Source organism: Rhinopithecus bieti, unplaced genomic scaffold, assembly GCF_001698545.2.
Source record: "Rhinopithecus bieti isolate Rb0 unplaced genomic scaffold, ASM169854v2 scaffold_64314, whole genome shotgun sequence".
NCBI lineage: Eukaryota > Metazoa > Chordata > Mammalia > Primates > Cercopithecidae > Rhinopithecus > Rhinopithecus bieti.
The window spans coordinates 1,072,136-1,085,241 of NW_016824620.1; the positions used below are offsets into that span (position 1 = coordinate 1,072,136).

General features: G+C 58.7%; 1 protein-coding gene across 1 annotated transcript; it reads left to right on the forward strand.

Annotated features, from left to right (window-relative positions):
• Positions 1–6: 6 nt before the first annotated feature.
• Positions 7–7,437, forward strand: DUSP7 (dual specificity phosphatase 7). Its single transcript, XM_017862512.1, has 3 exons — positions 7–586; positions 2,068–2,502; positions 5,317–7,437. Exons 1-3 carry the CDS (start codon positions 70–72, stop codon positions 5,622–5,624), a joined length of 1,260 nt encoding a protein of 419 aa, XP_017718001.1. The 5' UTR covers positions 7–69; the 3' UTR covers positions 5,625–7,437.
• The last annotated feature ends 5,669 nt before the right edge of the window (positions 7,438–13,106 follow it).

Genomic DNA, 13,106 nt, shown 5'->3' on the forward strand with positions numbered 1-13,106 from the left:
CGGCCGGGGCGACGTCCCAGGGCAGGGCTGCCCGGCCCCGGCCCCGGCCCCGGGCCGCCCGCGCTCCCCATGAAAAACCAGCTCCGCGGCCCCCTAGCGCGGGCGCACATGTCGACTTCGGGGGCGGCGGCGGCTGGGGGCACCCGGGCGGGGTCCGAGCCCGGTGCGGGGTCGGGGTCCGGCGCAGGCACCGGGGCGGGCGCGGCGACGGGAGCAGGGGCCATGCCCTGCAAGAGCGCCGAGTGGCTGCAGGAGGAGCTGGAGGTGCGCGGCGGCGCGTCCCTGCTGCTGCTGGACTGCCGGCCGCACGAGCTCTTCGAGTCGTCGCACATCGAGACGGCCATCAACCTGGCCATCCCGGGCCTCATGTTGCGCCGCCTGCGCAAGGGCAACCTGCCCATCCGCTCCATCATCCCCAACCACGCCGACAAGGAGCGCTTCGCCACGCGCTGCAAGGCGGCCACTGTGCTGCTCTATGACGAGGCCACGGCCGAGTGGCAGCCCGAGCCCGGCGCTCCCGCCTCCGTGCTCGGCCTGCTCCTACAGAAGCTGCGCGACGACGGCTGCCAGGCCTACTACCTCCAAGGTGAGGGCAGCACCAAGACGCCTTACGGGATCGGGGCCCCCCGCGACTCCCTGACGCCCCCCTTGGAGGCGCTTTCCTCTCCACGCGCTCGGCCTGCCCCGCTGGGCGCCACGTCGTCCCCGGCCTGCATCCGCCCTCCTGGAGCCGGGTCCCCACCGTGTGGTTTGGGAGGCCCGGGGCTCCCTCTGCGCCCCCTTTCTCGGCACGATTCGAGTGGGTGGAACAAACTTTCCCCTGCCTGGGGTTTCCTTTTTTTCCTGTTGATGGGGCGACAGTAGTGCCTAGGCTCCAGTGGAGCCTCTCAGAGGTGGAAGGCGCCGCCTCCCAGAACTCTAAAAGCGGCAGGGTGCCCAAGTCCAGCCTGGAATTCGTGTTTCTGGAAGCCCAGGATCAGGAAGGCACCTTTGATAGCACCATCCTCATCTCCAGCGCATGGAGACCATTTGGGTTGGGGTCTCCTGGATCCGGGAATTGCTCCTTCCACCGGAGAATTGCCGCCTCTAGGAGGCGCTTGGGGCAGGGTATGGGCAGGGGCCGTTGCCCTGGCCCGGGTCTCTCGGGACCCCCAGGTCCCTAGCCTGATGCCGCAGAGCTTGCAGAAGGGAGAGGCAGCACCGGGGGGGGCGAGTGGCTGAGGCCGGTGTTTCCAATTAACATTCCAAAATGGCCTCTTGCTGGCAGCGGGGCGGGCGGGAGGGGAGGGGAGGCCTGCGGCACCCTCGGGCGCAGGGCCCATGCCTCACTGCAAGGGACTCCCCATTTCTCCTCTCCCTGTATTGCCCCAGTGGCCCTCCCCCGCTGCAGGTCCAAGGCTGGGGAGGCTTGTGTTCTAAGGGAGGATTCTAGAGAAGTGGAGCCAGGACCCCCTTCAAAAACTTGCCCCTGCTGGAGGAAGGGGCCAGCCAGTACCTTCCCACTACCCTCCCCAGCTGTAGTTTGGGGTTGGGCAACCACTAGACTCCCATTCAGGAAGCCCAGGACCTCTCTGCCTCTAACTGAGCCAGATGTGGCTCTGGCACCTGTGGTCTTATCTGTAAGAGGAGTTTGCCAACCCAGAGGTGCTGGCTAAATGGGGTTGTCTGCTTTTCTTTACCACTTAGCTGTTACTGAACACCCATGGAGGCTAGGTGTGCGTGGGAGCTGCAGAAGAGGAATTAGCTGGGGCCTGTCCTCAAGTGCCCTAAAGCTGGTGGCATGGCTGGGGGCCCTGAAGTGTTATGGGTACCAGTTTGGAGTCCAGGCATGTCACTTCACCTCCTGGGGCCTCAGTTTCCTTATCTGTGAAGTGGTCATGGTTTAGATGGAGAGAACACAAGAAAGGGCACACATGTAAGATGCTTGGCATGGCCCATGCTGGTCATCGGTGTTGTGGTGTTTGGCATGGAGAGTCCTGGCCATCTCTGGTCAGCCCATCTGGGTTGTGCAGCCCATCTGGGCTCTCACTAGCCTCTCAACCAGGCCCTGTCTCACTCCGGACACAGGTGGTTTCAACAAGTTTCAGACAGAGTACTCTGAGCACTGCGAGACCAACGTGGACAGCTCTTCCTCACCGAGCAGCTCGCCACCCACCTCAGTGCTGGGCCTGGGGGGCCTGCGCATCAGCTCTGACTGCTCCGACGGCGAGTCGGACCGAGAGCTGCCCAGCAGTGCCACCGAGTCGGATGGCAGCCCTGTGCCATCCAGCCAACCAGCCTTCCCTGTCCAGATCCTGCCCTACCTCTACCTCGGCTGCGCCAAGGACTCCACCAACCTGGACGTGCTCGGCAAGTATGGCATCAAGTATATCCTCAACGTCACACCCAACCTACCCAATGCCTTCGAGCACGGCGGCGAGTTCACCTACAAGCAGATCCCCATCTCTGACCACTGGAGCCAGAACCTCTCCCAGTTCTTCCCTGAGGCCATCAGCTTCATTGGTAGGTTCTGTGTGCTGGGCAGGGGGGGTGGGCGTGTCAAGGTGTATGCAGGACTCTGGGTGGTGCCCCCACCTGACTGGGTACCTCTGGGCCTGTTGAGACCTGTGTGTGCCAGCGTGTGCCCCTGGGTGTACCCATGCCTACTGTGAGTCACCGAGTCCCTTGGGCCCCTCTACCTGTTGGGGCCTGAGCAGTCTCCTGAGCCCTGAGCTCCCCCTAGCTGGCAGCACCTCATGGGCTCTCTGCCGTCCAGCTTGTGTTTTCCTGGCTTAGATGTTGTTTCGGGCTTAGCGAGCTGAAACATCACAGCGCGCAGACCTCCCACGGGTCTCACTTGCTCCACATCACGCCTCAGCACACGTGTCTCTCCAGGATGGGGTTGTCCTATTGCCTCTTTGGGCTTTAATGTGTACTTAAGAGGGCTGAAAGGTAGCCCTCCCTGGAGCCAGAGGCACACCCCAAACAGGCAGCTATTGAAATGTGGTGACCGCTAGCTCGGTCAGGCTCCAGATGCTCTCTGCAGCCTGTAGGGCTCGCTTGGAGTGTAGGGAGAAGTGTAAGAGAAGGTGGGGGAGTGGAGAAAGGCCTTCCCCAGAGCAGTGTGTCCTGCCATCTGGCTTAGTGCCCTTTGAGTCCCTGTATCCCCAGCCTCAGCAGACTCGGGTCCCCTGCTGGCTTTACTCTTTGGCCAGCTGGAGGCTGTGAGACCGCAGGTCATCTCCCCTGGCCCAGGGTGCAAGGAAGGGGCACGGGGGCTCAGGATGAATGTAAACACTCTTATCTCTGAGCCTGGTGACCCATTGTTTCTGCCCAGCCTCCAGTGGTAAGGTGTGGGGGTGGCCTGGGCTGTCTTTCCCTATAGCGGCTGTGTCCAGTGGAGGGCGTTTTGGTGTCAGCTGGGTTGGGTTAGCTTTAACAACAGGAAGTGGGAGGCTTCCCCGCCTCATCCGCTTACTGGGAACCAAAAGTAGGTGCCTGGCTGGGAGGAAGGAAGGAAGCTGAGGCCTGGGGGAGGGGCTGCAACTGGGGCTGCCTGGAGCTTCTCAGCCCTGCCCCCCACCCTGGGGGCCAAGAGGGCTATGGGTGCTGCCTCAGCATTTGAACTCCCCCAACGAGGGAGGGGAATAGAGACAGGAAAGCAGGCTTTGCTAGGCTGGGCCTGGCTAATGGGTACCTTTATCATTCCTGAAAGCTCCTCCCCATCTGGGTAGGGGGACCTTTTTCCTCATTTGACAAGTGAAGGAATTGAGGCCCAGGCATCCCTTAGGAGTCAGGGGGACAGGATCAGTCACCAGCTACACCCTGAAAAGGCCAAAAATAAAGCCAGCAGAAACAGACTCTCTTTGGATCACCTGGAGGTGGGTTTGGGGGCCAGGCGTTCCTCACATCCTGGTGTCACCACTGGAGGCTCATCCCAGCACACACTTCTCCTACCCCCAATCTCGAGGTCAGACCACATAGCTCCACATGAAGCCACAATGTCTGTCTCCTCGACAGATGATCCTGCCCCAGTGCCTTAGCCATGGGGCCCCCTGTCAGTCCCTGAGTCTGGAGGAAGTACCTACTGTATGCTTAATCCTTGGTACCCTTGGTTGGGCGGGGACGAGAGAGGAAGCTCTGTCAGGACAAAGGCAATGAAGAACAGTGGGTGAACCCATGTGTCATCTTGTAGGAAGTCATTGATTGAGTGCTAGCTGTGTGCCTGGCTCCCGGAGGGTTCAGAGTCAGGGTGGTGGGGACATCAAGGACCCCATGGCTGCCTCTTGTGAATCTATGTCCCTGGCACAGCTGTGGCACACAGAGAGGCAGCTGCCCCAGGGTCCAGGAGAGATTACAGGACTGAGTTGTTCAGTAGCTCAGCCAGTATTTATTGAGCTTCTATGTGTCAGGCAGAGGAGTCTGAGGGTGGCACTGGGGGAAGCTGGGAGGGTTGGAGGGGAAAGGGGACAGGAAGGTTGGCCACATCCAGTTGGCTGTGGTAGGAGATATCACTGGCACATGGGCCTCTGCAGAAGGTCTAGCAAGTGGCAGGGGTGGGGCCCATTTAAGCACGCCTCACTTACGAAGCCCCATCACAAGTGATAGCATGGCCAGCATCGCAGTCCCTGTGTCTTAGGAGCTGGAGTTAAGGCCTTGGGGACTAGCTGGGCAGAGGGCAGAGCGAAGTGCAGGGCCAGGCCACCTACTTCCTTCCAGAGGAGCCTCCCTCAGGCCACTTTCCTGGGAGACTCTTGGGGACAACCCATGGGAGCAGCCCCAAGAGAACCAGCCCAGCCCCCAGTCCCAGGTCACGGCCTGGCAGCAGCGGGTGCTGAGCTAGGAGGAGCCTCTGTGTGGCCTCGGGCTTGCCAGTTTGTCTCTGTGTCTGCTTCCTCGTTGATAAAATGGCTTACTGGCCATGGTACAGATGACCCAAGAGGATGCAGGTGATGCTTGTGACAGCAGTCGCAATGCACGTGGCAGTGGTAGAACTAGCCATGGTCACAGGCATTATAGTAGTTCATGTTTCTTGACCCTTCACAGGTCCTTATGAGACCACTGTACATAAATAGGCGCATTTTATAGATGAGGAAATTGAGACACGGGTGTCCAGTGCCTTGGGGCTCAAGTGTGCAGAGCCCTCTCCACAGCAGTGCTGTTGACCTCTATTCCAAGTTGCTGCCCTACCCACACTGGGCTTGGCCAGGTCCCTCAGGGGTCGGGCAAGACCAGCCAGCGGCCATGCTGCCCTCTGTACCCCAGCCCAACTTGGCCACCCATGTGGGAAGGCTCCTTGAAGGAGGCACCTCCCTGACCCATGTCGATGTGTTTCAGATGAAGCCCGCTCCAAGAAGTGTGGTGTCCTGGTGCACTGCCTGGCAGGCATCAGCCGCTCAGTGACGGTCACTGTGGCCTATCTGATGCAGAAGATGAACCTGTCACTCAACGACGCCTACGACTTTGTCAAGAGAAAAAAGTCCAACATCTCGCCCAACTTCAACTTCATGGGGCAGCTGCTGGACTTTGAGCGGACGCTGGGGCTAAGCAGCCCGTGCGACAACCATGCGCCGAGTGAGCAGCTCTACTTTTCCACGCCCACCAACCACAACCTGTTCCCACTCAATACGCTGGAGTCCACGTGAGGCCTGGTGCACGGGGGGCATGGCACCAGGCCCCTGCTCGGCTCTCCACAGGGCTAGGTGGGAGAGCTCAAGCCTGCCGCCTCTGGCCTGAGGAACCCCCAGATGTTGCCTGTGCCCAGAGACCCAGGCTGCTCGGTGTCGGAGCGCCCCTCACCATCCTTGGGGGCGGGGCCCACAGGCAAGGTCTCCCTCTGCAGGGCTTGCTGGAGAGGCCTCGGCTCCGGGACACGTGGCTTTGGGCGTCCACCAGGGCCTCATCCTGTCCAGGACGCTCCTTTCTGCTGATGGCCCAGCCAGTTTGGCTGTTTTTTAAAGACACATCCACGGACCTGAGTTTACTTTTTACTTTTGGCAGGTAAATCCAAGCTCCCTGGAGCACAAAAAGTGTTTGAGCTCTTCTTGATTTTCTTTTTTTTTAAACAAAAGTGTTATTTTCAGGCTACATGCAACAGTAGATTGTATAACCCAGTATTTCATCCCTTCCCTGATCCTGCGAGAGAGAGAAATGTTATCAGTTTTGTTTTTCGTTCAATTTCAAAAAGCAAGTATTGTGTTTGTTTTTGTTTTTTAATGGAAAAGACAGACCCCATGTTGACCTTGACCAAATGCGTTTTGCACATGTGTGAAGCCTCCATTTCCTCGGCGGGCCCTTCTTGAAGGGGTGGCTTACTGCTCTTCAGGTATTGGGACCCCCAGTCGTGCCGCCTCCCACCCTTGGCCCAGTCTGACTTGGCCCTGCATTCGCCTGTGATGACTGCTGCAATTTGTGATTGGTGGGCTGGATGGTGGTCTTTGCATTTTCTGCCCTCTCATCCATCCCTCTGGTGGTCCCTGCAGACCTCCCTGAGGCAGAAGGTGAGGAACCCGGGTCCCTGCTGCTGTCCTGCAGGAGGTGGGCCGCAGGGGGCTGCCAGGCAGTAGCATTAGCCCTCTGGGCTCAGCCCCTAGGAGGGCCTGGGCTCTGAGCCCTTTTATATACTTAGCCACTACTTCTGTCTATCTGTCTGTTTCTCTCTCTCCCTCGCCCTCTCCTCTCTCTTGTTGCAACTGGGAGTGGAGGCCCAGTGGCTGGGGAGAGCTTAGGTGGTGAGGCCCAGCCCTACCTCCAGGTTCTTCCCTCTCCCTAGCTGTTGCTTTGGTCTGGCTGCCGTTCGCAGCCCCCTTGTCCCCTTGGAAGCTTGCCCTGCCCTCATCTTGCCCATGCCTTCTACTGCCAGGAGACTTGCACCCATTTCAACCCTAGGGCAGGGGCAAGTGGGGCAAGGGTGGACCAGCAGAAGGGGGGTGAGGCTCTGTTCACTTTCCCCTGCCTCCACAGAACAAAGCCACGGATTCCGTTATCTTCCTCCAGTTTTGTTCGTTCTCCAGCCTCAGTTTCACCAGGTGTCAGGACTGCATGAGGGCCTAGGGCAGGGAGAGGGGTTGGGCCAGGGTCCCTGACGGAGCAGCACTCAGCATGTGAGTGAGGCCACAGAAAACTCTGCCCCACTGCTTCTTACCTCACATGGGTGGTTTTCAGGGATTCTTAAGGCAGCAGATTAAAATCTTGCCACAGTCGAGAAATTGACGACAAGCTTCCATGCTGTACATGGTTCTCTTTTTCTCTCTTTTATTTTTAAAAAGAAAACCCAGAAAGATGCACCAGATTTGTATAAATGAGGGTATGCCAGAAGGTGGCCAGTTTTGCTTTATGATCTTATGAAGGAAGATTTGTGACCCTACATATATATATACACACACACACATATATATATCCCGAGCCAACAACGGGACTTTGTTTATATTGCAAATAAATATTATTTTTTCTTTAAAATGAGTCGTGTCTGATAAGGGCTTGGGGCCTGGGAAGGAGGTGAAGGAGTCTTGTCGACCGGCGTCCTAGTGCCTGCTCTGTGATGCATTGGCCTGGTTCTGCTTGGGGTCTGCTGGGCACTTGCTTAGACTAATCAAGGTGCCCCGCAGATGGGAGGGAGCAGCCAAAGTTTCTGGATGAAGCTGGGGCAGGTGGCATTTCCCCAGCCCTTAGGCACTGGCAGGCAGAGGCATCAGGGCTTTCTCTGTGGGCTTCTGCTGAAATCAAGGCTTGGAGAGGTTGTATGGACCAAGTTCACACAACTGAGCCCTGACTCGCCCTTCATTGTCCAAGGCTATCTGCTTAGGCATTGCCCAGGTTGCAGCCCCTAGAACCCTAACCTTTTCTCTTGCTGCTGTGTGGATGAGAGAGGGGAATGTGCATTTAACCCTGCCCCTGCAGGTCCTGGGATATCAGTGGGCAGTGAGCAGGTCAGCCCTTCTTTGCTTCTTAAGGGCTGGGTGGCCTTGGACAGGTCCCTTAGGGCCAATTGCACCTGGTTCCTGAGTGCTGTTCAGCTTTGTGGCATGACGAGCACATTGTTGGCCTGGGTTCATAGGGAGGAATCAGGCGTGTACAGGGAAGGGTGGGCATCGGCCTCCGTCCAGGCTCCCCTGGGGGTAGGGTCTAAGCGAGGCCCTGGGCTACAGCAGGGAGGAGGTCTGGAAAAGGATGGGGGCCACAGTCTGGGGAAGTGAGGCCCGCAGTGGGCAACAAGCCCCGAGTTACAGATCAGGAAATGGAGGCTCCAGAGTGGCTTAGGTCTCCCTTGCCTCTGGCTGGATCAGGTGAGCCCCCGTCAAGGACTTAAGAGGCCTGGAAGCTGACTTAGTTTCCCCACTTCTGACATTCCCCGGCTCTATCCCTTCAGCAAACTGTGTGATCAGCACTGAGCTGGACCCAGGTGGAAGGTAGGTGGGCAGGGCCGAGAGGGTGAGGGCGGCTCAGCCTGGGACTTGCCCTGTTGGGGTGCCCAGGCTCTCCTCCTCTTTTCTCCCTCATCTCTGCTCTTCAGTTCCTCTACCAGAACACAGTCACAACCATTATGCACAGCCTGTGGTGAGGGGTAGAGGGCAGGTTCTGCCTGCTGTGGGGCCTGGGTGCAAATTCCAGCTGTGTGACTGCAGTCCCTCAGCTCTCCCCCAGAACACTCCCATCTGGAGCGGGGAAGAATCCTGCCGCTCAGCCAGCAGGCCTGTGTGGGTGGGAGGGGGCTTCTCGCTGCATCCTCGACAAGGGGGTGGTGCTGCTGTTGCTCCTGGGCTCCCTCAGGGCCCTGTTCCTTCTGTGCCAGGGGCAGGCAAGGGGGTGGGGGCCTGAGCAGGCAGAGACTGGGCCTTTGTTCCCTCTTGCTGCCCTTGCCCAGGCCTGGGGAAGCCCGCGGGTGCTGGCCTGGGGGCTGGGCCCTCGACAAACCGAGTAAGTGCCTGGTAGTGCCAGCGTGCCCAAGCACAGGACGGGGTGGGGGTGGGAGCAGTAGCCACCTCCTGAGCCGGCTCTTCAGACTGAGGACTGGGAGTGCCTGAAGAGGGCCAGCCCCGCCACTTACCCCTGTGCACTCTGGGGCCAGAGGTCTCTCTGACCGTCTGTGTCCTCCTTACCTGTAGAAATTCCTACCTCAGCACTGGGCCTGGCTAAGGTTCCTTGCGGGGGAACAGAGGGCCAGGTCATGGCTGAGTGGTCGGGGCCCTCGGTCCTTGCTGTGTGACCTTGGGCTGGGCCACACTTACTGGACTGCGGTCCCCCACCCCCAGGTTTCGGGCTCCCATCTCATGGCCCCAAGTCCTGAGCTCCTCCTATCCCACCCCATTTCTACCATGCTTTCCTCCGCAGGGCCTGCTTGCTCCAGGCCATCCGTGCCTGAGGCCCTCAGTGCAGCCACCCTGAGCTTCTGGACACTTGGCTCCCTGGGGGTGCGCCTGCTTTATCTCTGTCCCCAGGCCTGTTGCTCTCCTGAGATTCTTTGCCTCCTTGGTCCCTGTCTCTGCCTCCTTTCAGCCTGGGCCCCAGGGACCTGGTCCACTCCTTGGCCGCTTAGTGTTCACATGGGAGGAGGATCCAAGACACTTACTCACTTGCACATTCATCCAGCAGCCATTTCCTGTGCTGGCTGGGCAGTCCCAGGGAGGGAACATGCCCGAGGGAAGCTCGGTGATGTCACGCTGGGTGGCAGGATAATGGGGCCCTCAACTTGTCCTCTGATAAATGAATCAAGTGCAACATGAGGACTGACTAAGGCTGGATACGAGGAAGCACTTGGAGCGCTGTGGAGCGGTGACCTTGAAGCGGTTCTGACAAGGAGACCACAGGAGAGATGAACATTTCCCTAGGGTGGTCCCGCTCTGAGCCTGGGGTCAGAGGGAGCCCTCAGGAGACGGTCATGCTCTGCCTGCCGCCCCCACGGGGCCCCTCCCCAGAGGGCAGTCATGCCTCGTGAATGGACCAGGGTTGGGGTGGGTGGGAAGCCTGCACTGGAGCCTGTCCGTCCCCGCTACTGCCCATGTACTGCGCACCTGGGTCAACACCATGACTGCACTGTGCCTCCCTCTGTGTCAAAATGGGTATGTCTGGGACACCAACACCTACTCCCAGATCCTTGGCAGAAGCCAGAGGGCCTGATGTGGGAGCCAGCTTTCTCTGGAGGGAGCACATTAGCATGTTAACCTCTGGGTGCCCCGAAGGAGGGTGTCCAGGTTCTGATCCTTGACATCTTTTCCCCTGCTTGTTCTGGGCCCCACCGGGACACAGTGCTCTCACCTGACTCCTGAGACCCAGCCCACCTGAGAGCCCTGGGAAGGCTCGTAATCACTCTGCTCCCCAGTCCTGTGCTGATGGGGAAGGTGAGGTTTGCAGAGGGGTGGGGTGTCATAGAGTGAGGCAAGGTAGAAGCTGGGCCCCCCACCCTGCTGCCCTGAGGCTTTTCACTAGGCCTTGGCTCTGTGAGGGACCAGACACACACACACACACACACACACACACACACACACACACACACACACACACACAGCGTTGCCATCCTCTGACTAGACAAGCCCATGCAGGTCTCATAGCAATGGAGGAGCCGCCTGCCTGTGACTGTAGCCTCCTCTCATCAGGGTGCGTCCTGGGTGAAGTCATCCCTTTCCAGGCATGGTCATTAAAGACTATCATTAGCAACTCTTAGAGGCCTTGGCCCCATTGTCTCTGGCTGGGGCAGATGAGCCCCCACAGGTGACCGTGACGCAGACTCTGGCCCTTGCTAGAATCCCTCTTTGCCCAGGCAGCCAGCCCCCTTCCCAGAGCCATCCTATTGCACACCTCCAGGGGCCATTGTCTGCCATGTAGCTTCCGTGCATGTGTGGGGTCTCCACACGCCTCCCTCCGTGCCTTCACCTCCTCTTCTGGCCTCAGTGCTGCAGGCAGAGGAGAAGCTGCAGTGCCCTTCCACAGGGCGTCATGGGCCAGGGAGGAGCCTCTTTAGGGGACAGGGGAGCCCCTAGAGGGCATCATGAACAGGGCTGATGAGGTCTGGCTGTCACAATGAAGATCTAGTTGCTGAGTGGAGAGCAGCCTGAAAGGTAAGCGCGCAGGCCAAGGGACAGGGAGGAGGCTGGGACAGTCGTTGAGGGTGGGTCAGGAGGGCTGGAGAGGGTGCGAGAAGGACACATCTGCAGACCAGCAGGACCTGGGCCCCATGGGAATCGAGACCCATGGTGTGAACAGAGGGTCCCAGCTTGTCTGACGCCACGTCCACAGTGAAAGCCAGCCACTGTGCCACGCAGAAGGATATAGCTTAGCTGGGGCATGCGTGGGCCTATGGGACTCTGAGCCCCCACTCACTCCCCTGAGGGAAGCTTGCCTCACCCTCACTGTGCAGCCACATGCTAGGCACCCAGGGAGAGCCAGGGGACCCCAAGATCCGTATGCATCCTGGGAACTCCCCCAGGACAGCACAGCCCTGACGGCCCATCTCAGAGCCTCCGTTTCCTCATCTGTACAGTGGGGATAAGAACTGCCAATTCAAGAGGAGAGAGCAGGATGAAGGGCCTGTTGCTCAGCTAGACCTCTAGAATAGGAGCCCAGGTGAGTTCGTTTAGCTGTGGCATCCCCACCCCTGCTGAGGGGCACCTCTCTGGCCCAACCATTGTCAATTTGTTGTGTGTGATCTCAGACAAGCCTCCTCCCCTGTTCAGTTCTCCAATTCCCTGTTTCCACTGACAAGAGATAGAATAATGACCCTGAGGGACCTGGCCCTCAGATTCAGCACCACACCCCTTTGAGCCTGCCTCTGGTCCCCCTAATTCGCATGCCCAAAACCTAGTTCTCTCCTCACCCCCTGGAACCTAGTACAGGGGCTGGGGCTGGGGCTCCTGGTGGAGGAACTACAGGAGTGAAGGCCCTGCTCATACTTTTCCCCAGATCCCTGGTGCCAGGCCCCTGCAGCCCTATTCCCTGGCCTCTGGGAGAGAGGCAGGCTGGATACCACTGTCCCTCCCTGGTTGCTGGGACTCAGGTGGTCTCACCAGCGCCTCTGGGCAGGGAGTCTGGGTATGGTTCTTCCACATCTCAGATCCTTTCCCTGGGCCTCCTGCCCAGAAGTGGCATTTCTGGGACAAACGCCTCTGCTCCTTTCTCCAGACTGGCTTCCGAAAGGAACGCAGAGTTGTTTGTCTTTTACGTTCAGCTATTACTGTTGCTGATTTAGAGAAGCCACATGTTGGCAGTGCCAGGCACACGGCACGCACCCAGGACAGCACTGGGGGCTGAATCATTCCTCAGTGTGAGGTCCTGCCATGGCTGCCCCTCATGCCTGCTCCTGCCTGGGATCCGTTCCAATGTAGTCGGTCACCTGGGAGTTCAAATTGCAGTAAGAGCCATCATAATAACACACAACCATGGCCCTTGCGCTGGGCCAGGTGTCTTGCAGGCTTTACATGATAAACTCACTTAATCTCCCCAGCAACTCTCGGAGGCAGGTGCTGGATTATCCCCCACGGACAGATGAGGAAGCCAAGACAGAGAACTGCGAAACCATGTGTCAGGAAGGGGCCCCACTGGGGTCTGGGCACAGGTCTGGCTGCCTTAGGAGTGCTTTCTCTCAACTACCCCGGGCCTGAGAGGTCAGGAGACCTTTGGGTTTTGACCCCTTCCCATCCCTGACACCAGCTGGGCTCCCACCTGTGCCAACCCGAGGAAAGCAGCATGTCGTGGGAAGGAGCCCGGAGCTCCCTTTCTGAAGGGACTGCGATGCACCTGTAGGTTACCTGGGTTAGGCAGGGGAAATGGAAGAGAAGAGCTGACAACAGCTGGGGAGGCTTGGGAGGGAGTGTCGAGTCAGGGCTGTCCTCCTGGAGTGCACAGGCTGGAGGGGCAGAGAGTCAGGGACACCCAGTTCTAACAGGTAAGGTAGTCTGGGGGCATCTCCCAGAAGGGGACGTCTTCTAGTGGAGATGAACCTCCTGCTGTTCCTGCCTCCAGCCTTTGTGCATGCTATATGCTCTCCCTGGAATATTCTCCACCTGCCACAACCCCCTTCAATTGGCTCCCTCTTTTCTTTTTTTCTTTTCTTTTCTTTGTTTCTCTTTTTTCTTTTCCTCCCTCCCTCCTTCCTTCCCTCTCTTCCTTCCTTCCTTCCTTCTTTCCTTCCTTCC